This window comes from Cariama cristata, unplaced genomic scaffold (genome assembly GCF_000690535.1).
Source record: "Cariama cristata isolate BGI_N322 unplaced genomic scaffold, ASM69053v1 scaffold10468, whole genome shotgun sequence".
NCBI lineage: Eukaryota > Metazoa > Chordata > Aves > Cariamiformes > Cariamidae > Cariama > Cariama cristata.
Window position 1 is genome coordinate 1 of NW_009632882.1, and position 25640 is coordinate 25640.

General features: G+C 40.0%; 2 protein-coding genes across 2 annotated transcripts; both read left to right on the forward strand.

Moving 5' to 3' along the window:
- The first annotated feature begins 1501 nt into the window (after positions 1–1501).
- Positions 1502–10771, forward strand: IFRD1 (interferon-related developmental regulator 1). Its single transcript, XM_009706543.1, has 11 exons — positions 1502–1601; positions 2552–2633; positions 3084–3208; positions 3512–3669; positions 4996–5046; positions 5141–5319; positions 5425–5533; positions 7218–7352; positions 8612–8740; positions 9757–9852; positions 10627–10771. The coding sequence occupies exons 1-11, from the start codon at positions 1553–1555 to the stop codon at positions 10714–10716; spliced, it is 1203 nt and encodes a 400-aa protein (XP_009704845.1). The 5' UTR covers positions 1502–1552; the 3' UTR covers positions 10717–10771.
- A 6200-nt stretch (positions 10772–16971) lies between these two features.
- LSMEM1 (leucine-rich single-pass membrane protein 1) lies at positions 16972–23169 on the forward strand. Its single transcript, XM_009706544.1, has 3 exons — positions 16972–17098; positions 21017–21154; positions 22961–23169. Exons 1-3 carry the CDS (start codon positions 16972–16974, stop codon positions 23167–23169), a joined length of 474 nt encoding a protein of 157 aa, XP_009704846.1.
- Positions 23170–25640: the final 2471 nt, after the last annotated feature.

The following is a 25640-nucleotide window of genomic DNA, read 5'->3' on the forward strand; positions in this document are numbered from 1 at the left end:
GGCGGTGCGTCAGCGCATCGTCCTCTGAAAGGCTGTAGTATCCTTAAAAAGAACCTTCTCAGCCTAAAAGCGGGTATTATAAAGAACCCCCAATCTTCCTACGGATGCGGAGTGTGTGTGGCTGAGGTGGTGATGCCTGGGCAGAGTGGAGGGTTTGTGGGGGGCTGAGAAATTTCCCTTCAGGCTACCATAGCTGTGAGCAGCATCTGTCTGTAGTATCAAATGTTCAGGAAGTGAGCAATTCACCGGGTGTTTTTATTTTAGTTTGTGAAGGGCTGGCTGTCATTCTTGCCACTTCTCCCATTGAAGTTCCCTGTTTGACATGGCTAGAAGCAGTAAGGTGGCTGTGCCAGAGCTCTGAGCTTCCAAGTTTCTTCATCCAGGCATTGGATAGTGTTTTCCCTTGTAACTATAGGAAACATCAAGGGTTATGGTCAGCGATGCAAGTGGATGGTTTACGGCCAAGAGCTAAAAAAACCTCTGGAGTGTGAATTTAACTTCATTGCAAAGCACTTGGACAGTGATCAACTTAAGGTTGATTCTGCCTAGATAAAAGTGCTTTTTGGGGGCCTTGGTAGTCAGGAAGCCTGCCTGACGCTGGCAAGCAGTGTGCACTGCCACTTTAAATAATTTAGAATCAATTGTATCCCAAAAAAATGGGTGGAATAGCAGAATTCCAAGTTCTGTAAATGGTGTTTGGGAGCTGTTGGAGAAATAACAGTGAAACTATTCTTTTGTTAACCAACTTTACTAGACGCAAATTAAGGGCTAGGATAGGACAGCAACAGAAATTAGTGTTATCAGGTCAAACTCCTCCAACTCTTAATACTGTAACAATAAGATACAGGTATGAAAAGTTCTAGAGATGAGCGCTGGTAAAAATAATACTGCTTTCTTCAAAAAGACTGAAGTTACTGAACCGAGGCCTTCTTGATCCTGAGAGGGAAAACTTTTTTCCCCTGTTGAAGCATTTGATGCTCTGGCTTGTATTTGCGATTCAGTATTCAAATAGGGTTGGACATTGTTGATGCTGCACATACTACACTTAATCCCGTAAATCCTGCATGTATATTTGCCTAAATGTATAACTTATCCTGGCTTGAAGTCCCTCACAATTGAAAAATAGAGATTGTATGGCAGTCTTTTTTAGGTAGCTCATCGTAACAGTTCAATTAATACAGAGACATTTTTAAAGCACAGCTGCAGGAATTTACATTAACTTGAAGTTGACTGTAGAAAGATACTAAATCTAGACTTAGGAATTCTACCAATACTTTGAAAACTAGGTGGGCTCTTCCCTGCCGTTCACAGATGATCTTCCAGAACAGAGCCAGCTAAGTCTTCGGACAAGGTGGGAGTAAAAGAACTGGCAGAGGAAGGAAGCATGCTTTCTGCGTCTGGGTCAGGGAGAGTGAATCTGTTGGGAGGGTTGCATTCAGATCTTCCTTTTCTGTACAAAAAAAATGACCAAACTGTTGCATTCATCTTTCCTTTAGGTGGTCAGCCCAGAAACGTGCAGCCTTTTAGTGATGAAGATGCTTCAATTGAAACTATGAGCCACTGCAGTGGCTTCAGTGACCCTGCTAGCTTCACTGAGGATGGTATATTCATTCATTTCTATCTATTAATCTTTTTAAAAACATAAAACCTGAGTTGACTTAGGAGTTTAAGTACTAGACTGTAAGTAGCAGTAGCAAAATAATGACTTCATTAAACCCGATGTGATTGTTAATCTAGTGACTATTGTTTTTGTTTGGTAAGAATATACTCCAAGTTTCCTGAGCTTCTCATGAAACTACTAGGCTTTTTTCCATTAGAATTACAAAATGCTGACTTTTAGAGACAATAAGAATTTTAAGGTGCATTATAAGGCATTGATTTTCATAACACATAGTTGAGGTGGTAAGAACTGCAGAAGAGCTTGAGATAGTCACATTTGCCAGTTTGGAACTAGATTTGTACTTTGTCTCCTCTGCCATCTCTGCAGCCTGTGCTGCTCGAATGTCATTTTGTTGGCAGGAGGGGACCTGAAAGCCTGCTACAGGGGGATGTAAGGCAGGGAGCCTTCTCTGTGAGTACTTGCTGCTCGTAACCGAGCTGCTGTTGCAGAGGCATCTGAAGCGATGCCCGAGAGGACAGGCTGTCTAGACTGTGCTCCCTGCATCCACGGGGAACGCCCCGCTGTGCTCCAGGGGTGGGTGTAGTGGACTCGGTGAGAATGGGTTGCTGACAGGACTGGCTGATGGGTGTCAGTTGTAGCAAATCTATGTAAGTCCTGATTAGCTCCCGCACTCATTCTTGGCATGTGTGAGAAGCAGGTATAGAAACAGCACGGATGTATCAATAGATCAATATTTATAAAAGTATTTTAAAGGGCAGTTTGATATAGTAGGCTCAACACCATTCTGTTGCTGTAATACTGAACAATTCTGTAGCTATTGTCTGTGTTAAACTGCTTTCTTATTAGTATTAAAAACATTAAGTGTTGGATACTACTGTGTCTGCTAATAAAATGTGTATTAGTAGGACTAAATTATTTCCTCTGGATTAGGGCCTGAAGTTGATGAAGAAGCCACTCAAGAAGACTTTGAATACAAATTGAAGGGATTTATTGATCTTACGTTGGACAAGAGGTACAGTATGCCTTGAAGAAACACATTCATACGTTGTTTACTGGCTTCCTCTGATATAACAAGGGAAATATGCATTGAACTTTTTTATACGCTTACTGAAATTACAACTGTTTCACACTGGGGAGGACTTGGCTCTTCTTCTTGGTCTGGAAAGACCTTTTTCCCTCCTCTGAGTTTTTAGATAAGTGAGAGTCATACTTTCCTTTCCTAATAGCTTGAAGTAGAGTGACTTTATTTCTAGCCTGATGTACTATTGTGAACTTGTATCTTCAACCTAAGTTTCTCTGTCCTCGAGGAAAGAAGGAATTCATAGCATTTCGTATTTCCTGATGCTTTTGTGGGTTACTCTTCCATTAGGTGCAGACAAATATAAACTGCCATAAAAACAAAGGCTGAGCGTTAACTGATGTGTGCTGATTTCAAGAGGTCCTCCTTCTCTCTTTTTAACAGTGCAAAGACAAGACAAGCAGCTCTTGAAAGTCTGAAAAGTGCTTTTTCTTCTAAAATACTGTATGAATTTATCATGGAAAGGAGAATGACGCTAACTGATAGCATTGAACGCTGCATAAAGAAAGGTAATTAACATGCTTGCTATTAGAAAGCAATAATCCCTATGAAATAGCTCATTGTTTAAAAGGAATTAAAACTGAGAGGCTTCTCTAGTACTTTACAGAGTGCTTAGTAATTTCGTTACATTAACATTCCTTCTTTTAATTTAGATGTCATATTTTAACTGACCTAGAAAATTAACTGAAATTACCTTCTGCCTATTGGTTTCAGAATTTCCGCCTGCAAGTTTTCAGACTATTATCTTTAAAGGGTTAAAGGAAGGAAGCAGTGCACAAGGTGATGACTCATCATAGTATGTTAATCTGTAGGTAAGAGCGACGAACAGTGTGCAGCTGCTGGACTGGCGTGTCTTCTGTGTGTGCAGATGGGGTCAGGAATTGAGAGCGAAGAGATTTTTAAAACCCTTGGTCCAGTTTTGAAGAAGATTGTCTGTGATGGAGCAGCCAGTATCCAAGCCAGACAAGCTGTAAGTATAAAAATGTTTATTTGCCTGTCAGGGACAGAGGGCAGTTTTTGACCAGCTCAATGTTGTGGAATCCAGAACCAAAGGTTACCACAGTAGTGTAAACTACTCATAACATTGACGTACGCTCTGAGTGATGCATAGTAGTTTTCACCAGCTTAAGAAGTTCCACCTAAAGGTTGAACGTCATTCTCTCCTTCAACCTAGGAACTTCCTTAACGAGCTGTTACATCTAGTACTTTGGCAAATGTCTGTTGCAGTCTCCTTACTGCAGTTCTGAGGGCTGACAGAAAAAAAAGGAAAGTGTTCCCACTGACCAATGTATCCTTCCTGTATTAATTTTAACTTCTTTAACAGCAGTGGAATCTTACTTATGCGAATGTATTTATATATGATAAAATTACATAGAACAGATGTAGAACTACATATGTTCATACTACCAGAATTAATTTTTTCACTCAGTCATCTCATCTGTGCATCAGCGATATGCTTGGACTATTGACTGAAGACAGTCTAAAGCTCTTGCTAAGATTTTTTTAAACTTTTAGAGTTTTAACTAATATTCTCCAACTTGCCTTTATCATTACATAGCTGGCTACTTCTCCCCTTGTGTGCAAGCTGTGTCACAGTAGATACTGGTAGCTGGAAGAGGAGGTAGTATTAGTTCAACAGCAGTCATTTCTACAAAGAAACAAAAGCTATTAAAGCTTGTCCTGTTTAAGTGTAGTATTGAGTCCTGTGCGCTCAGTGCAAACATCAGATTCAAACTTTTTTTTTTTCTTACTCTTTGTAAGAGGAGATGCAGTAGAATATAGGGTATAGGGAGGAGATGTGTAGGACCTCACAGCAAAAGTTGGAAAGTTCCAGGAAAGGGTCTTGAAGTCCAGTGTTTTCATCAAACTTATTTGCAATAGTGGGCAGAGAGGGGAAATAATTTCCCACAGCTGTGAATAAATATCGTATGTCTGTTGCTGTTTATCAGCTTGGTTTCTGCTAGTGAATCGTAGTGGGATTTAAAATAATTGGGTGAAAGGACTGCTACATCTAGCTTTTTAGAAGGGCTTTGTAAGCTATATTAAATAATACAGCATGAAAAGTGAAGGCTTTTGAGTAGCATATGTTGTAAAATCATGCTGAGAGTAGATAGGAGCTGAGGGCTAACTATTACAAAGTAACTGAATTAAATGGTCTTGAAGACGTACACTCTGCTAAGGTCTTAATCTCAAGTTTCCATTACTCCAGATGTTAAATTTTGATAGTCAAAGTTTGAAAGTTTTGTCAACAATAATGTTAATGTCAAATACTGACACTTTTTTCTTTTTCGTGTAGTGTGCAACCTGCTTAGGGATTTGCTGTTTCATCGTCACTGATGACATTATGGTGAGGATAAATAATACTTCTTTTATAATAAATTGACAATGTGAAAATGTGTGAATCTTAAGCCGCTTCCATTATCTTTTCTGCCCCTGTTCAGGAACTGTACTCTACTATGGAATGCCTGGAAAACGTCTTCTCAAAGGCCTATCAGCGAGACAGAGACACTAATGGTGTATCGAGTACCCATAATACTGTGCTTCACATCAGCGCTCTCTTAGCATGGACACTGTTGTTGACCATTTGTCCAATGAATGAGGTGAAGAAGAAAATTGAAATGTGAGTATCTTTCTTGGAAAACAAAGTTTGTAATGACTGTTTTTCTATGTGATGAAGCAGCGTCAACCAAATTTACATCTTAATGAACTGTGACTCATTGCATAGGCACTTGCATAAACTTCCAAGTCTGCTGTCTTGCGATGACCTCAACATGAGAATAGCTGCTGGAGAAACACTAGCCCTTCTCTTTGAACTGGCACGCGAAACAGATGCTGTAAGTAGATGTCAGCAGCTAAATTTTCTTGCCTTGGGATGATGACAAGACAAATTATTTCACCTGTGTTGCATAGCACACTGGATCTCAACAAGTGGCAGATAATTCATTGGGTTACGTTCATTGTAGTGAGCCTGCCCCGATCGAAGTGGGTATAGCAACGATGTACAGCAATTTAGCTATCATTTTTGCACTAATTTCCCTATTGCAAAACAGGACCAATATAACAAAACACACCAAATATAGTGTGCAAGCTTTAAATTCTAAATCCAACGCCAGCTTTAAAAATCCCTAGAGAGATTCCAGGATAGAACAGTACTGTTTATGGTAGTGGGAACACTCCTTAGATCTGTATGCAGACAAAGTTCCAGTGATTCACAACCTGCAGAGCTCTGCTCTCACAGCTAAAAATCTATCCTTCAGTAGAAACCACGTTGACTTTTAGTATTTTTTTTTCAGTATTCTTATTTAGGTACCATGAGAAGAATAACTGGTATTGCCTGATGGTTTTACAGCATTTGTGACTATTTTTGTCAGTTGGGGACTAATCAGTCAAAATTAAAGGGGGAGAATTTGAAAGGATTTGCACAAGTTTTGCACAGATGCCAGTATTGCCACATTTGGTGAGATTTCTTGGGGTTTGCTTTTAAGTTGGAGTAGGTGCAAGCTTCTCAATGTTACCTCATACACAGCTAAACTACCCTTTACATTCTTTAATACACCTTATTAATTTCTGAACTGTTTTCTTGAGAGCACTGAAGGGAAACAGCCTCCGCTTACCCATGGCACAGTTGAAGAGAGCTGCCTGAATAGCTCCTAGCTCGACCAAGGCTGCTGTACTTTGCCAGGACACTGTCCAAAGTGAAAAGATAACTCCAGTTAAGTCAGGATAGACAACACACTGACACTGCGTAATCTGAAACAATATGCTGAAACTTCTGTCTAATTGTAAACAGCAGGGATTTGAGTCTCTTGGCTATGGAAGCCAACTTTGAAAGATAAATAAGAGACTGGAACTTGGTCCTTTATTTGGTCAAACTGAGTGCAAGTAACTAAAATCTTAAAATGCATTAATGAGTGAGACTGTATTCACTAAAAACCTCTTCTGATCCATTGAGGAAATACCCCTTTAATCATTACAAATTATTCTATTTGGCACCTTAACAATGAGCACAGATTAAAAACGCTTACGGTGTTTTGCTTTTGACCAGTTTCTTTCAAAAAGCATGCAGTAAACTCAGCCTAGTCAGTTGACATGACAAAACATTCTGATGGAAAAAGAAAAATAAAACAAACAAACAAAAACAACAACAACAAAAACCCAAACAAAAAACCAAACCAAAACAACCACAAAAACTTGGTTTTGCATAAGTTTACATACATTCTTACTGATCCAGGTAAACTATGGCTGAATTAGTAAATGGAGGGGAGAAAATATTTCCTGCTAAACAATTATTCATTAATGTTTACTTGATAGTGTCCTACTCGGTAAACCAGATGCTGTGACTTTGTTCTTACTGATTTAAATGCTGCAAATGGAAGTACAGGAAGTTAATGCCATCTTTGACTCTAAATAACAAAGTAACAGGTTGTAGAGGTCTACAGAATTTGGAGAGAGCAGTTTTCCTATTTGCAGGGAAAGATGTTAAGGCAAGAAACTACAAAAAAATTTTTTTTTGACTAGGATTTCTTTTATGAAGATATGGAACTTCTAACAGAGAAACTAAGAGCTCTGGCTACTGATGGAAACAAGCACCGAGCCAAAGTAGATAAAAGAAAGCAGCGATCTGTCTTCAGAGATGTTCTGCGAGCTGTTGAGGTGATTCTTTTGTCTTACTTTGAATGTCTGGATTGTAACTATGTAGTGTACAATTTAATGAAAATGGGTTTATTATTAAATAGAATTACTGTTTCAGTGAAAGCAACAGGAAAAAATTATTTTCAATGCGATTGCAAATTCTGATCACTTGTGCAAAATATAACTTTTTTTAGGACTGTAGAACAAAAAGTCAAATTGTTTATTTTACTCCAAACTTGACTTCCATATTGAAGAGGCTTTTTTTTTTATCCTTTAAAGAAGGCTAAACATTGCACTGTAAATACCAAATTCTTTTTGTTTTATACCATCAGCAGCTTTTTTTCATAGAAAACTTTGTAGGACATCCACATTAATGTCCTGAATACTGTGAAAATACTTATTGTAAAATCTCTTACTGAACTGCTGTGTGTAATAAACAAAAAGCAACTTAGCAGTAAGATGTGTTTCCAAATGGCACTTCTGTCAGGCGCCAAAGAAGTGTGTGTTCAGGGGGGGAGTTGTCCTAATTGTTGTGCTGTAATCTTCTGGTTTGCCATATCCGGATTGAGAACAATACACAAAGCAGGACTCCCCAAATACTTGGTTAGCGACATAACTTCTGAGTAAAGCCTCTAAGACAAATGTCAAACTTCTATCACTTTGAATTATTTGTTATCATACACCTCTCAAACTAAATTTTTTTACTTGTCAGATAATTACTTTTTACATTGCTGTATGGGTAAGGCCAACTAAATACTAGTTGACAGTCAGAACAGTTAAACATCTCAGAAACTAAGGCGGCGGCTTTGAAGTGATTTGAAGTCACCTTTGAGATTCTGCCTGTAGAAGTAATCCAAGTCACTTATTAGGACTTGTTACATTCTGTTGTCACAAATGTAGCTCGTTGTGCTTGAAAGGTGGGAACTAAATGAGACTTACAGACTGACTTAGAGGTGACTCCTGCACTCAGAACTGGTTTTTCTGGAGATAAGTCCAATTTTCAAGTCATTTTAAAGATGAAAGTTAAGTGTTTTGGTTTTGGTTTTTTTTTTTCTAAAATGCTTTCTGACTTGAAGAATGTCAGCTTCAAGTCTTACATGAGATTTAACTTTAGGTTTATGAACAAATACAGTCTTTGGTATATGCATACTATATTATATTTGGAAGGTTCTGGCCAAATTTATTAATGAAAATAAAGTTCATTGAGATATATACAATTCCTAATGCAAAAGACTGTTTAAATTAAAATTATATATGTTGTTTCCTTTACTTTTGGATAGGAGCGTGACTTTCCTACAGAGATGGTTAAGTTTGGACCTGAGCGCATGTATATTGACTGCTGGGTTAAAAAACAAACTTACGATACTTTCAAGGAGATTTTGGGGTCAGGGATGCAATATCATTTGCAGGTGAGCTGCTGTTTGCTACGTGCTCAGACTGTTGTTCCCTGTCTGGGAAGTAGTAATTGAGTCTGAATTACCAAAACTTTGTAGTAATTGAGTCTGAATTACAAATTCACAAGTAAACTTGGTGAAATGAAGGGCTTTGCATTAGAAGTGTTAACAGACAGCACTTACAAAATGAATGACAGCGAGCTAGGGCTGTCTGGGTGAGCTGCTTCCCAGTTGTAGCCTGGGTGTGCTGGGTTAGCAATTAGAAGAATTCTCCAGAGAAGTAAGAGATTCAAGCTGAGTATCTTCTTAGTTTCAGGGTTTTTCCTGAATCCTTATGCTCTCTTTCAGCAGAGTGTAGTCGTCGTCTGGCTGCTATAAAGCTGCATGCCTCCACTCTCCCTTTTCAAGCCTGTAAAAAGGAATGCAAAGTTTTAGTCAGAAAATAATGAACACAACTTGCAGCCCAATGGTGACAGCATTCCAGAAGGGAAGGGATAAGTCCTTACCTCTCTTCCAGGAACCGCTTGTTCACCAAGTCATCTGTTTAGATACGTAACAGAAGTAGGAACTGTAGTTTAGGAGTATTCACTCCCAAATTGTGCTGATAATCATGGGGTTAAAATCTTTTGTTCAGTGTCAGCTGCATTACTGAGAGAGCCCAGACATGTAGCAGCTTTTTCACATTTTTCAAATACTACTTTTACAGCCAGATATTTTAAAATTGGTGTGTTGTGAAACCATACTGGTCTGTGTCCAGCTGCCTAATCTTGTGCAGAGGATGTAACAGAACCGTGTCTAGTTTGCTGGGACAAAAAAAATCAATAGTAGGGGAAGCTGTCTCCATTGTCTTAAGAGAGCAGTTTTAGTTTTTAGCCTTCTGATTAAAGGAAGAAGTATTCTCTAGCTTAATTGCAAAAGATACTAAGATTTGTGTTAAATTGCTGCTGTTTCTTCCTGGAATACTTGATAGTCATCTTTGGAGACTTGATAATCAGAGGAGAAGCTGATCATTTGATGTGTTTCTTGTTTAGTCAAATGACTTTCTTCGGAATGTGTTTGAGCTTGGTCCACCAGTCATGCTAGATGCTGCAACTCTTAAAACAATGAAGATATCCCGTTTTGAAAGGGTAAGTTATTGCACCTTAATGTATTTTCTTTACTTCCTACACTAATAGATTTCTCCTCAACTAAACGGTATTCCACACAGGCACTTCAGAAGCTGTCGTCTTTAAACTTGTCACTTTAGTTCTAACAGTGCCCCATATTGTCCTGAATGAAACCAAACCTTCCTTGTGTGCGTCTTTGAGCGCTTATTTTAGGTTTTCCACTGGGCATGTGTCTGCTATTGTTTTTCTCCCCAAGGGGGTCTGCAGGTTGCAGATCCATGCTCCATACATGTGAAACTTGGGCTCTTATGAGAGCCATAGGGTTTTGGATAGGGACCTACAGGAAACCATAGAAACGGAGTCCTTCATACAGACAGTATCCCGAACTCTCCAGCATGAAACGGATGCAAGGAGGATGACTTTGTTATATTGGTTGTGAAGGTACTCATCCCGAGTATTAACAAGGTGTGGAATGCTGCTACCAAGTTTAATCCAGGGGCAAACTTAATCTGCATTGTGTCTGTATGATGTTCAGAACTCACTGGCTTCCAGAGTTGCTCCTAGCTCAGCCTTTCTTACACAGCCCAAGTTTCTTTTACAGGTGTATATATATTAAAATAAATCAGCCTTTGGTGCAAAGATATTATACTAGCAATTTCAGAAGGCATACCGATTTACTTCAAAGATTAATAAAAAGATACTTTCAGCTGTTTCTTTACATTAAAAAAAAATAATCTCTAAAGGACATAAGCCTTTTTGAACATCTGCGATTTAAATTTTTCTTTTGTTTTGTAGCACTTGTACAACTCTGCAGCATTCAAGGCTCGGACAAAGGCTAGAAGTAAATGTCGTGATAAAAGAGCAGATGTGGGGGAATTTTTCTAGATCTCCTTGTCCACGGGGTTCAATTTTCACAATTTAAAATAGATTTGTAACCTTTAAATGATTTTTTTTTTTAAATTTCTGTAGTCACAGTTTGCACTTGTTTATGTATAAAGTCTGTAAATATAATGCATGTTGTTGCTTAGTTGCCTATAGACTGTATATAGATTGATGTGAGACTGGGTGCAGGGATACGTTATAGCACTTGCATTAAGTGCAACTTGCTCCAAAGGTTGGCTATATTGTAACCAAACTGGTAAATGGGGTGGGTAACTGTAGTCAAATGCTGTGTGTCCGACTGGATTCCTTACTTTTTATATAAAGGTAAATTAAATTAATTCATTGACCAAGCATTTTGGTAAGAATGTGTTAATAAGAAAAGATAAAATTGTTTGTGTGAAGTTATTTTAGTAACTTTTTAAACTTTCTAAGGGGATTCTGAAGTTACTACCTTCACTTACAGTGGAGTAGTGAATGACAAATACTTGCCTCAATGTAAAATAAAACCAAGATTCTCCTGTACTGAAATTGGATGCTTAATTTTTGGAATAAAGATGTTTCTCACTGCTGGCTTTCTGTGTGAAAGTGATTGCTACATTGAATGAAAAGCTGGACTGCTAGCACAACCTGGAGATTGAAACAGATGGGTTTGTTTATTTGCCCCTTTAGAGGTGTGGTTGGGTTTAGTCTCCGTGCTTTAGTAGATGCTACATGAAACTCTACTGTGGTGTGTTTGGAGGGTATGTCTTTTATACACACGGTCTGCGAAACAGCCTGCTGTTGCTTCCGGAGTGGTCAAATGTTTCCTAGTTCAGGTACTGCAAAGCACCTCGTCCCTCATCTTGCAGGAGCCATTCCAGCTGTCCTGTTTTCCTTGTGTTGGAAACCGCTCCTCTGCCCTCAGTTTGTGGCTCTGAATTGTGCCAGTAACGGAGAACTGTCTGTCTTGGGGATGATGGGGGGACTTTTATGTAATAAAGACACCACAACCTAGATTAGTTGGGGCTTCCAAACCAGAAGATCTATAAATAAAAGTGCTTGTTAGAATAAACATTCTTAGAACTGTAAGTCAAGTTATTGGCAGAGGAAGTAAACTTTGCACCCAAAAACAACCCCACCCCACCCCTTGGAAACTGCTGCTTGCTCTGATAAGAAAAAGTTTGGTTTGGTTTTTAGTTTCAGATCGTAGCAGAACCTATTCCAGAAAATCCATATGTGCTAGTTAGTTGTACCTTTGAACTTACAATTTTGTTCTCAAATAATACATTAGGTAAGAAGTTGTTTGGCTTACAAAATGGATTGCTTAGACTACAACAAGGCCTCCAACTGAAATCTGTGCTATTATTGATGTCTGTCATCTGTGTTGGTCACACAAGTGAAGAAACTTACGATCCTTGAACTAGATGAAGCTGGCTGCCTATGTTTGTCCTGCCTGAGCCTATGCCCCCTTTGAGCTAAACTGTTCCCACAAGGCTGCTGGTCTCCCGTGGCTTCTGGGTAGTCACCTTTGGCATGCTTGGCTAGCGTAAAGTAGCACTTTTCATGGCATCCTGTCCTGCTGGTATTTTGCAAAATTGCCTTCTACAGCCCCTCCTGGCAGACGGCCAGGCACAGGGCTGCCCTTTCTTTCCCCCGTTACACTGTGGCTGCCAACCAAAGAGACCAGGATGGCTTTCATGCTCTTTGAGGGGAAGCAGGCCCTTTCGCTGCGTGCCAGTGATCCCATGGCTTTGTACATCTGCTGGGTTTCTAGATCTGGTGGCTTTGTAGACCTTTTCACGCTTAGAACTGGAGAGGCCTGGGTCCTTGTCTTCCTGTTAGGATGGTGTCGGGAATGTTTTGGGGATGGAGGTGAGATAGATTTTTCTTCTGGCTTGCCTGTCCTTGTTTGGAGGGAGGAGTTCTAGGAGACCCCTGCAGAAAGGGAGCGAGCTTGTTAGTCTGCATTACTGGGCAGCAGCAGTCAGCTTGGGGTGGGAACTACCAGTCAGAAGATGTATCCTCTCTGTTGTTTCCTGAAAGAAAAATATATTTATTGTCAGTTTAAAGGGCTTCAAAATTGTAGATGTATAGAATGCCTTCAGAAAGGATTTGTTGTTTTGAGCTGTGATCCCTTCGTGTAAGCGTCAGCTGCCTGTCATTACAGCGTGCTGTGACGTTATGTTCTGCAATGTCAGCGAGGAAAAACCTAGCGATCAAAAGAACTGTCTGCAAAGGAACAATTCCCAGTAGTCACAAACAGTTCGTCAGAATTTATTTTTTAAACAACTAAGGATGCTGTACAAATTCATCCATCCCATAATACTGTCCTACTTGAATTTGTACAGTGTGTGGGAGAAGGAGGAAAATACCCTGCTCTTTTCTAGTCTATGCCTTTAAAGTACTCATGCCTGCAATACTGTCGCTATGAGTCTTCTGCATAGCAAACCGGTTACTCATAGCTACAGTGTTGTAGATATGACACCGGCATAGCAAAACGAGTTTTAAAAAGGCATCATAAACCCAAAGGTTAGTGAAATGCTGATCATCAGTAACAAACCTTCTCATTCTCCAGGGGAGGACATTATCATAATGATTCCAATACAATAAAAAAGAGCTGGATATGTGCTGATTTCTTTTTGAACAGATCAATACTGAGAAGTCAGTATACTTAGCCAAGATGAACTCTAAATATAGACTGAAAGGGACGGCCTGTTTCGTAGCTGCCTTCATGGGTCCTGCAAGAGCTGACAGGTTCCTATGGGTCTAAAAGTAGAGAGAGGAACAGCAGAACAAGATTTATTCGGGTGATTTTCACTGGCTGATTTCTTCCATACTGGCACATGACCTGAACATAGTGATGTTGTAAGTAACGTTTCCTTCTCCTGGTTTTTAATTCCTTTCAGACTTGATTTCCTTTTTTCTGTGAAGAGTTTTCAGTGTCTTCTCATTCTAATTTTACCACAACAGCTTAATAAGAAATTTAAAAGTTGCATGGGGAGAAAAATTCTTTAGGAAAGGTTAAAGTATAACATAGAGTGACTCCAAAAACCCCAATGTATAGATTAGCTTGTTGGGAAAATAATCAATACTTTTGGCCAGTGACACTGATGTCGGTATCCTCTCTCCTTTGTTTGGCATGTCAATGGAATCAAACAAATGTAATATAGACTTTACTGAATTAATAATGGTTATCTTCACTGCGGTTACATGCACAGTGAGAAAATGGGTTTTAAATAATGAATAATGAATGCGGAAACATACAATTCATATCAATGAGTCAAAGGTATTCACATTTATTACAGCTCACGTTGTTAAGGAGAGGTACTAACTGAGATAAGCAAGAGAAACAACTGCTCTTTGGAAGCTAAGAACAACCAAAAGCCTCTGTGCACAAGGTGGTAACTTTTAGCATGCCGTGGTCGCAAGGCAGAGCTCCATAATGGTTGCAGTTGGCCGGGGCTGTGCTTGCGGGGAGATCGCAGAGCCAGCACTGGTGGGGACGTGGTCGCAGACTGTGCTGCCTCGGCACCACGTGTCGTTCCAGGGGAAAGACAGTGGTCATAGCCATCTGACCTGAAATTACTGCTGCACGCCTAAAAATCATACGCTAGGTAAGGGCAACCACCACTGTGCCAGCTTTTCTACTTTAATCTCTGTATTTTGCAGCAACAATTCTGAACAGAGAAAAAAAATAAGCTGTAATCTTTTCTTACACGCTATTAAACAGAAATATGAAAGTATAGGTGTAGGGCTGTCAATCTCCACTATCAGGAGAATGAGACTCATTGTCAGGAGCGATTTAAGCACTTAGTCTTCAGATTTATTGAGGCTCAGTGAATGTTTACTTGGCTGTATGCTCAAATTTGGGGGAATTACGACAATCTTCTGCATTTGGTTTGATGAGGAAAGGTGTGGATCTTTTCTGTAAACACTCAGGTCTATATTCCTCAAACTTTAGGTTTTTAATGTAAGCGCTGTATTAGGAATCTGGTCACACTGTGTTCTCCATTGCTTGGAGAGGGAGAGAGGGCTCAGAGGCATGTCAAGAGGGCAGTTCAACCCATCTAGGAATCAGAAATCACCCTTAGGTGCTTAACATCCTCCATCAACAGGAGGTTTGCATCCCATGAAGTGCTGAGTTCCCTTTGGCAAGTAAAATTGAACTTGAGAGCTTTGATAAAATACTAAATGGGTAAGAAGTATTCAACTCCCAGTTGAAACCAATCTCTGTGAGCTACCGCTTTTACATTTACTAGCAAGGAAAGGTACATTTAGGCTGTGATTGTAAGGTCAAAAAGACGTATCTTAGAATAAGAGGAATATTACCAGGAGGTACATATTTTTCGTCAATAATTACAGAGGGAGTTTTCAGTGACCAGCGTTGTCTAAGACACCTAGTTAGGGCATCTGCATCTCCTTACAGCTAGAACTGTAGTTTGTTTCTAGAAGACATTTTTGGAGTCAGGGTAGGATAAAGAAAACAAGACGACTGGTAAGGAAAAACGTGCAAGCCGTAGAGGAGCTTGCTTAGGTATTGCTGCTTTTTTATATATAATCTTCCTTCATAATGGTATTTATATAAGCAATCATTCAAAGAGTTCATGCACCCAGACTCTGCAGAGAAGCTGGTTTTGCTGATTGGGCCCCATCCAGTACTTTTTTTAAAGCAAGGAGTATTAGTCTGAAGAAAAGGCTTTGCCATCAGGCTTTAAATTGTCCAAAACTAGCATCTATGTGGAGCAGAACCACATTAGAAGACTAATTCTTGCTCCATTTTTCACAAATAATAACTTCACAGTGATATTCTAAGGTACATAAGCAGACCCATATTCTTGCTGCTTATCTCCTACATCCGCACCTGCTTTCTCTGTCTTCTCTCTGAATTATTTGATGCTGAAAGCAGGGGACCTGAGTGACATCCTGTAGGAATGAGGCCCGAGGCCATGAGATCTGTGGTAAGGGGATTAAGGAGGTGTGGCAGTTGCAACATGCTGATGGATTTAATGGGCTACTGATGGGGGTGATGGGCTACCAGGTGGAGCCCAAATAGCCCTTATAGCTATATCAGCTGGATGGAAGGGCAAATGATACTAACCTGTCAAGGTTCTGCTCCTGCCCAAGACCCACAGCATGACTAAAGGTAATCAACACCCTCGTTATCCCTCATTTACATATGAAAGATGTACCAAACTCTCATGAGAAAGTGGCTGCCCAACCTCCCCCCCATGATGGCATCAACAGGTAATCTGACTACAGTCTCACCTCCACTTCTCCCAAAAAAATGAATTGAAATCCTCCATGGTAGAGCATGAGAACATGACCTTTACTCTGTGGACAAGTTGATGGGCTTGCTCCTCTCTCCTCCCCAAAGCAGGGACACCTCTTTGGTAAGATTTGTGCCTCCAACTACGTCGGATGAGACCTGGGTAGAAAAATGTATATTTAGTTCTAATGCAGACGGTGTATTTATCACTGGCAATCTATAAGAATCTGTATCTGTTGCTTCAATAAGCTACACTATTTGTGCATCTGGCCGTGGTAGTTCAGTGAACGTGACCGGACTTATAGTGTGTTGTGCTATTCATGCATCTGGCTGTGATAGTTCATGGAACGCGACTAGACTTATGGTGTATTGCACTATTTGTGCATCTCTAGTCGTGCTAGTTCAATTTAACGCTGAATTGGCTATTGAACATGACTGGACTTTTAGTGCTGTACTGGGTATCACTCAGAATCTAAGCGCAGCTGCCCCCAGTCCCTCTAATATCTGAGGACAAGCTGGAACGCAAGGAGGTTTATTTTCTGCCAAATTTCCGTACCCTTTAACGCAACACATCCTTCCTGGCAGCATTAGTGAAGGTTTGGCTTTCAGTGTGGTCAGGATACCACCCTACATCTTGCCAACTACAGACCAAACCAAAAGGGTTATACAACTAAATAACTAATGTTCACACCAATGCTGGAGCCAGTCAAACAGATTTTCCTCTTCCCCTCTTTCTCCACACGCATACGTATGCATAAGTGCACACGTGCACAAGCACAATGTAGAAGTGAAATCTTATACTTATCAAAGATCTCCAAGAATAAACAAGTGCTAGGTACTGAGTTACCCTTGCCTTCAAGATCCAGTAAGTGTGCTGGTACTTCAAATACCTTTATTTTAAGGGTTGTTAAGGCTGCTCAGCATTTCCTTAGAACAAGACACCAACTGTTACCAGTTATTTCCTATATCCATGTTTTAATTTACCTTTTAAATTATTTTTTTTTTTAGATACAATGGAGAGGCCTTCCTTGGAAATTAACCTGCCCGATACTCACGAGGAAGGAAAACTTTATGTAGTTGACTCCTTAAACAACCTAAACAAACTAAATGTTTGTCCAGATGAATCCCAACATGCACTAGGTACGTATGATAGGTGATGTTCTGTGCTTTTCTACACGTACAATAGGCCATCAAAAAAGAGTAATGCCTGGCATTGGAAAAAGCTGACCACATTGTGTATCACTGATGTCAATAGGCCAATATGTATATGTCAAGTTCTGTACTGAAAAATATAAGAAAAAGACTGAAAATGGCATACTTTAGGCAGATCAGATGAATGGTTTAGCTGCTCCTGCTGAGTATTTCAGTTACTAGGTTGTTGAAAATCCTTGCATTTGGCTAGGGATTCACTGCCAAGCCTGAACTTATCTTCCATTTCCCTTGGGATTCATGAGGTGATAATGTCTCTACTAATTCTCAATATACAGCTACGGCACAAATAGCATCGTAACTCTTCACAAGCACGAAAATTCACACGTGCTAATAGAAACACCAGAGAATTTCTGTTCATTCTGTTAAGACACATCTCCTAAGGACTCAAACCAGTTATCTGAAATACACCATGAGACTTTTAAGCATTTTAATTTGCGCTCCCTTTACTTACACTTTCAGAGATGGGCTCTCACACTTCTACTGGTTTTCTATGTCTTTTATCTTTGACTTCTCATGGCAACAAGAATATTTTCACCCAGTGATAACTACAATATATTTGAGGTCTTTGTGACCTGAAAAAATCTTAAGACCTGGAGTTCTTCAGCAGCATTCCACATAACAATATTTGAATCTGCTTTAATAAAATACGCCCTTGCTATAATGGCAAATTCGACTGAAGAAAAGCTATAGAACAACAGCTATGTTTAAATGAGTTTCAAATGGCCATAACTTAATCATGCTTCTAGTTAGAGGACTTCAATGCCTTTCCATTACTTCTGTTTCTGAGTCCTCTAACTCTTCCTAATGCAACTAACTAGAGCGGTGCTGGTTTCTATATTTAACACAAAGATACTAGACATAAGCTACTTATTTTTCATACGTAGATTATCTCGATACTTTCACTTCTACAAGTACAAAATGAGACACTGGAATAAATCAGTTTTCATGTCAAAGAAACTCTTTGCAAGGTGACTGTCTTGCTTTCTTTTGTAATTTTTATTGGACAGTATTGTTTACTTTCCAGGTAAATATACAGGGTTCTGTGGAATCATATATGGTTCCGCAGAATAATCACAGGCATGTTCCTCCCTCCATTTCAGCATGAAATAAAGGTAGCCTAATATGTATTTTATGCATCAATTTGTAAAGTACTTTGGCTCCCTCTAGGACTATTCTTTTTAACATACGTAACTTTAATTTTTTTTTAAACTTGGAGATTCTGTAGATATCTTATCCCATCAGTTACACACACACCAAATGAATCTTTCACAGTCCTTAGCTGCCTTATTCAGCAGCATAAAATTCTGGTTCTCTTGCCAGAAAATCAGTGAGATCTGTGGAGTATTTTTCAATTTCTGATAAAAACTAAAATCTTGTGAATGATCTATTAGTAGCATAGCAGATGACCAATTTGGTTTTTAAAAATTATGTTTCCAGAGTGTTGCAGTACACAGCGATCCTTTTGTCCAGTAGCTTAATAGTGTGGCCAGCAGGACCAGGGCAGGGATCGTACCCCTGTACTCGGCACTGGTGAGGCTGCACCTCGAGTGCTGTGTTCAGTTCTGGGCCCCTCACGACAAGGAAGACTTGGTGCTGGAGTGAGTCCAGAGAAGGGCAACGAAGGTGGTGAGGGGTCTGGAGCACAAGTCTGATGGGGAGCAGCTGAGGGAGCTGGGGGGGTTTGGTCTGGAGAAGAGGAGGCTGAGGGGAGACCTGATCGCTCTCTACAACGACCTGACAGGAGGGGGTAGCCAGGTGGGGGTCGGCCTCTTCTCCCCAGGTAACAAGTGATAGGACAAGAGGAAATGGCCTCAAGTTGCGCCAGAGGAGGTTTAGATTGGATATTAGGAAGAATTCCTTCACCAAAAGGGTAGTCGGGCACTGGCACAGGCTGCCCAGGGAAGTGGTGGAGTCCCCATCCCTGGAGGTATTTAAAAGACGTGTAGGTGTGGTGCTTGGGGACAGGGTTTAGTGGTGGGCTTCGCAGTGCTAGGTTACCAGTTACACTTAAAGGTCCTTTCCAACCTAAACAATTCTATGATTCTTATGACCTGGCATAATCAAACACACTTGCAATCATGTTAAAAGCTATTTAAAATGTATATACCTTCTGATTGCTTTGGTAGCAGCCACGCAGTAATTTGTTTATATTTTAGACGACAAAATGGTCCCACTGTTTGCAGTTTGGCAAGACTGTGTGTTCACTGATTCCTCACAACGCTGCAGTCTGGTGTGTTCAGCCAGCTGAAACAGTACGAAGCATTCATTAGGCATGGCAAGCACAAGACCACTTTTGAGACCTCTATTGATAGCTTAGCGTGCTTGGGAGACAGCAGTAGCAGGCCCTCCCCATCCTTATTATTCTGATTAGAAAGCAATACTGGTGCAGGCACTTAGTATATGATGCATTTGTTATGAATGCTAAGGGGATAAAAAGAAAACCCCCAAACCCAAATATTAAAAGGTTTCAGCTTACCTGCAGGCAGGAGCGTGTTAAATGCAATACAGAAAAGCAGAGATATTCCCAGAGATTTCCTTCTAGCACAGAAAATTGCTCAGCCCCAGGTTGGTTCACTATTAAAGCGCTGCAATAGCATACGCAGCCTTCCCTCAGCTTTACCACTACAGGCTCAGTTTCAAAGACCTCCGAGATTTCTGCCAGGTAAAACAAGAACACGATCTAGAAATATATTTTTGACAGATGCACAAACTACTCTCCCTTTCAGAATGGCACAACAGCAATTACAGCAGGAGAAATTACGGTAATTTGCATGTAATTTTAGTATGTATGAGACTAACACCAAAATGAAATTACATTAGTTCCCTGCTCCCCCCAAAACATAAAAAACCCCAAACCTTAGTAAGTAGTTAAAGTCGTATGCAAACTTGGGATTAAACAAATCTGGCTCAAGGATGAATTTATTTTTATATTCACATGAATTTCTTCATGGCGTTCACTCGACTTTACCTGTTATCTCTAGGGCTTATTGCCACTTCTCATTCGATCGCAGCTGTTTCTATGAGAGAAATTACTGACTTTTCCTACATGCAAGACATTCTTTAGAAAGCAATAAACTGGCTTGCCGCGCTGATTTGAGGGCAGCATAGCAACTCCTTGTCCTTTTTTCCCCTCATTCTTCATGTGCTTGAAGGACAGCATACGAAAGTCTATTCCATTTTTGACAATTTGGGGATATGTACCTCATTTTTTATTGGAATAAAACCAACAAAACCTAAAGAAGAAGAAAAAGATTGAAAGCATTTGTTTTAAGATAAAAAGTCAAGACCTACATTCATCCTACCCAACATCAGGAGCTTAACTGAGGTGCTTAATTTGGGAAATTTATCATCCCAGGGACACTTCTATCGTCAAACAGAAAAAGAAGCAAATCTAGAGGCTGAATGCGTAGGACAAATCTGTACCTAGATTTTCAATATGAATTTTTCTCTCTTCTCTTTTGAAAAGGCTGAGTCCATTCAGGCCCTTAGAAAGCCTTCTAATGAAAGCTTCATTGCAACCTTTGTACATATAAAACTGAGCTGTAAATCTCTGAACTATAAAACAGGTGATCTTCAACAAAACGGTGTATTTCAACAACAGAAACATTTTTGTTGAATCTGTCCCAACAACTATAAGAGATGTATTAGTTTTTATACTTCCAAATTCAAGCTGAGCTCATAAAGTTGGTTTCTTCCCTTCTCATGCAATATCACGGGAAATAAAATCTGTTGGCCAAAATTATGACACATTCTGCATCATTTCATAAAGCCAGAAGCCTTTCATCATGTTTATCCTAACCAGCCTTAACAAACTTTATCACCAAATGATTTGTCATCTCCTAACAGATGAGGAAGAGAACACTGATGGTACTGGAGAAAACACGGCAGGGAGCAACATAAGAAACCAGTGCTTGTTCTTCGTCACCTTTATTCTTACTTTGATCGTCAGTTTGGCACTTGTTTCATTCGTAATATTCTTAATAAGTAAGTAAACCAACGAGCGGTTCTTAATAATGCAGGCCAGTTGGAAGAACTTTGCTGAAATGCGTCATGCTACCTTATAACATGCTACTGCTGTATTTGCATGGTCAAAGGCTTTGGCTGGTGATGAGCAGTGGGTCTTGGTCCCAGGTACAGAAGCACAGGCCTCTACTCTCTGAGCTAAAAGGCACAATTTTGTCCTTAGTGCAAAGGTTTTGTAAACTTCAATAGCCATGAAGAATTTAGGTCAGCAGGGTTATCTGTGTTGCTAAAAATGCTGACTGGAAATTAAGTTTTAGAGATGACTGTATGGCAGTGAGATGCTTTGACAACATGCCTTCCATTCCTTTCCAGATAAAACTCAGTATTGGTGTTATTCCACTGAAACTGGAATTACACCCAGGCTAACACTTAAATCAGGCTACCTGACAAAAGACCTGAAGATTGCCAGCTAAGTACTGACTGGAAATTAGTTTGGAACTAAGAAAATCTCAAACATAAGAAACAAAAAATTAGATAAGATATATCAAAATTGGCATGTAGCATTGAGTTTGTAGATGTAATTACTGCTCCACTTCGGCTGGACTGGTCAGGCTGGCTTAGCTAAACACGTGGCTACAGGTGACCTTGGTTTATGCAGCCCTTGCCATCTTGGGGTTTTCTGGGCTAACGGTATGGAACAGAGTACCAGGTGCATTATTTTAACTTAAAAGTCCCTTTTGAATGAATTGGAATCCATGTGAAAGCAAGATTTCTTTTATCCTATAGCAAGGAATTCGCTGGAGCATACCAAAAATTCTTACTTTCCTTTTTGAACAGGAAATCATAACCCTTGACTGAATTTGCTCACGAGTGCCCAAAGAACAGAGTATCAGACAAGTAAAGAGCACAAAGGGAATTTTAAGTGGCATGACTGTAAAACCCTGATTAAAATACCTCATACTTGAATCCCAGATTTATTTACCAGGAAGCTGCTCAAAGTAGGGCCTTGGTATAGAAAAATGAGTAATGTGCCCCTCCAGTGGATCAATGGTAAAGTAATAGTGAAAAGGCTACTTACAGGGATTAACGGAGTTTGCTTGGGCTCAGGTTAGTGAAGGCCTGTGGTTTTCGAAATGGACTTCCAGCAGTGCTTCAGTTTACGTTACAAACATAATCTCAGATTACATTTGCAATCCACAGACATAGATTCGTTTAGCATTGGCCCTATTAGACTTGAGCTTCAAAACCCATGGGTAAATTTTGTTAACTTCAGAAGGCCAAAATAAAAATAGCTCCAGAAGTGTACATGACAGATACTGCATAGTGGTGTTCCAGAGGAAACTGGCCTCCAAATTCCAATATTTGCAAGAATTTTCCTGTAATTTTCCAAGAATTTTCCATCTAAATGCTTTAGGAAATCCAGTGATGTGGCTGTAGTCTGCTGTGTGGTTTAGTAATTCTACTTTTAGAAAAATACAAGCACGTACTGCCCAGAAATAGCATCTTGGAGCTCCTAAGTAAGGGGACACTGTGGTCACTAGTGGAATGGATACACTCCTGAAGACTGCAAAATCTGTCCGAGCCATAATTGATTTTACTACACTGCACTAAACTGAATAAAACAGAAAATAAGCAGCTAAAGAATGTAGTGAGCAGGTAACTCCACCAGATGCATAACTTCTTATCATTAGATGCTACAGTTGTTTTCGTGTTTAATATATTTACTCATCATAATTCCCTACAAACTCCCACAGGAATGCAAGAGAGAGTAGTGATGCTTTTGACTTAAACATTGCCAGTTTAATGCGGTACATTTTTCTTTTCAAGTTCAAACTAGAAACAAGATGGACCAAATATCAAGCAGACTAATATCTGAAAAGAAGAACATAGAAGAACTTAAGAAAATTAACAATATGATATTAAAGCACCTAAATCAATCAGGAATTAAGGAAAAGGAGAGATACCTCTTCACACAATCTCCTGATCTTCATGATTACCTCTTTACCCATGCCGAGCTGAAAGTCCCGGGAGAATAGATCTTCTTTGGAATGAAATTCAGCATATTCATGTACTCAGATATTTTCACATGGCACACAGGTTACTTAAACATTCTGATACGGTCACAGGAGCGTTGGGAAAGCCAGCTGAATGCAAACTATTAGAAAATAATATTTTGTCCCGTTTTATGTGAATATAGATTTTGAAAACTAAGCCCATACGATTTCCAATAAACAATGGATTGTCAACAATTTTGGGCAAGAGTTCCAGATTCTCTGTGCATTGTAAATTGCAGGGCTACAGGCTTAGTTTAAATGTAAGTGAATGATTACAGAAAATGGTGATTTCTGAATAGAAATACATGTGAATACATGATTCCAGCATGACCCTGTTCACTTAGTCATTCTCCTGTTTCTTTGGAACAAGTTTCGTGTTTGCTTCTATATTATTTGTATCTAAGGATAACTTCAGATTCCATAAGTTATAAATAAATCCAATTCTGCCACAGAGTTTGGTGGTTTTCCTTTCTGTGCATCTAAATAGATTTGACCTTTGGTGAAAAAACAAACTTGAATAAAAACAAACCCTTTCATAACATGCCATATTCAGCCCAAATTTGTATTGACTGAAAGTTAGTGTCATATTGTCGTACATGGGAAAGGGGTGTAGGGGACGCAGTCTGGTAATACCCATCTCATAGCAACGCTAGTACACTGCAGTCAGTATTTGCTGGCAGTGTCTGGGTGAAGGCCAAGCTTTTTTACAAAGTGATGTGGGGAAAATACTACATGTTCTCGTACTCTTCCCTATAGTTGCCGTTGGCCACTACCAGGGAAGGGCTAGGTAAATTCTGGGCTAGGTAAAATCTGGTCTGAACCTTCATGTTTTCAAAACAGAGCAGTACCCCAGAGGGTGAAAGCAGGAGCTGACGCTTTCTCACTCTGACTTTACACAGTTGTGGAGACTAACACCCAAAAGTGTGACCACATAAGGGACTGGGGAGTGGCTTTGTAATTTTAGTATTCAGAACCTTCTACTGGTAGGTACATTATGAAGCCACCTCCATTATCAATAAATAAATAAATTGGGTACTCCCATCACAAGAGTGCAATGGCAGCTGGCATATGGGGTATGCCCAGGATCTTCTCTTTTACTTCAAGTTCTCTTTCTCATCCAATGCTTTCTCATCTCTTCTGGACAATTTTACAAAAAAAAGTCACCAGAGTTGACAACTTGCATTGCGCTCTCCTATGTCTTTTCTGGGATGACTACTTCATTGTCTACAACAGAGTGTATGTTTTACATCACCTTCTTTCTATTTCTTGATTTTTTTTCTTTTCCTGATGTTTTACTGTCAAGTCATTCACACGAAAACTGTGAGGTCTGTGAGAGTTTATTACTCCTGCTGTTAATTCCCAGCTGCAGTTGTAATTATCTCCTCTGGACATCACAAGTAGCTGACACAAAGATGACTTTAATATAGCTAACAGAGAATGATAAAAGTAAGTGTAGAATAAGCTGTAAGGGAAGAAAGCCTAAAAGCCCAACCCAGATATCTTTCCATAAATGCTGTTAAATGATGAAACAAAAAGTATTGTAAGACTAAAAACGTGACACTCACAGTGTTGTTTCTCTGTTCTTCTCCGAGCTGTCAGATGCTTTTTGGTGACAGTATTAAGTTCTCATTTCTCCCACCCACCTTGTAACTACTGTGACTGCTTTCAAGCCCCTGTCTAGCACTGACACACATCCGTACTTGTTAGCCAGGGAGAAACAACTCTAGTATTTGGTACTCAGTGCACCTCAAACACATGGATTTGTCACAGCCCTCATTGCAACTGCAGCTATCAGAGCAGGCTGTGGTCCACTAAAACCAGACACCAATAGTCAACAGAGCTTTTCTGGCTGTAAATAAAATCTGTGCCACAGCAACAGTCCCCAAAGAAATGAAACCTTCCTCATCTCTCTGATCTTGTCCTCAATTACTCTTAATGTAGTTATTCAATCAGTACTCATAGTAAATTTGCTTTTTCTGTCTCTATTATTGATTAGAAGTGGTGGTGGTTTTTTTTCACTCCATGGTTTGATCCTGCAAGGTGCTGAGTATAAGTCTTAAGTGCTTGAGGGTCAGTCTTATGAGGAGCGGCTGAGGGAGCTGGGGTTGTTTAGCCTGGAGAAAAGGAGGCCGAGGGGAGACCTGATCGCTCTCTACAACGACCTGAAAGGAGGGGGTAGCCAGGTGGGGGTTGGCCTCTTCTCCCGGGCAACCAGTGACAGAACAAGAGGGCATAGTCTGAAACTGCGCCAGGGGAGGTTCAGGCTAGAAATGAGGAGGCATTTCTTCACAGAAAGGGTCGTTAGGCATTGGCATGGGCTGCCCAGGGAGGTGGTGGAGTCACCATCCTTGGAGGGGTTTAAGAAAGACTGGACGTGGCACTTAGTGCCATGGTCTAGCTGACATGGTGGTGTTAGGGCAAAGGTTGGACTCGATGATCCCAGAGGTCTCTTC

Coding starts and splice junctions, on each gene's coding strand:
- IFRD1 (XM_009706543.1), top strand. CDS start 1,553: ATGAGCCACTGCAGTGGCTTCAGTGACCCTGCTAGCTTCACTGAGGAT. Junction 5,320..5,424: donor GTGAAGAAGAAAATTGAAAT/GTGAGTATCTTT, acceptor CTCATTGCATAG/GCACTTGCATAAACTTCCAA. Junction 7,353..8,611: donor ATGTTCTGCGAGCTGTTGAG/GTGATTCTTTTG, acceptor ACTTTTGGATAG/GAGCGTGACTTTCCTACAGA.
- LSMEM1 (XM_009706544.1), top strand. CDS start 16,972: ATGGAGAGGCCTTCCTTGGAAATTAACCTGCCCGATACTCACGAGGAA. Junction 17,099..21,016: donor TGAATCCCAACATGCACTAG/GTACGTATGATA, acceptor ATCTCCTAACAG/ATGAGGAAGAGAACACTGAT. Junction 21,155..22,960: donor ATTCGTAATATTCTTAATAA/GTAAGTAAACCA, acceptor TTTCTTTTCAAG/TTCAAACTAGAAACAAGATG.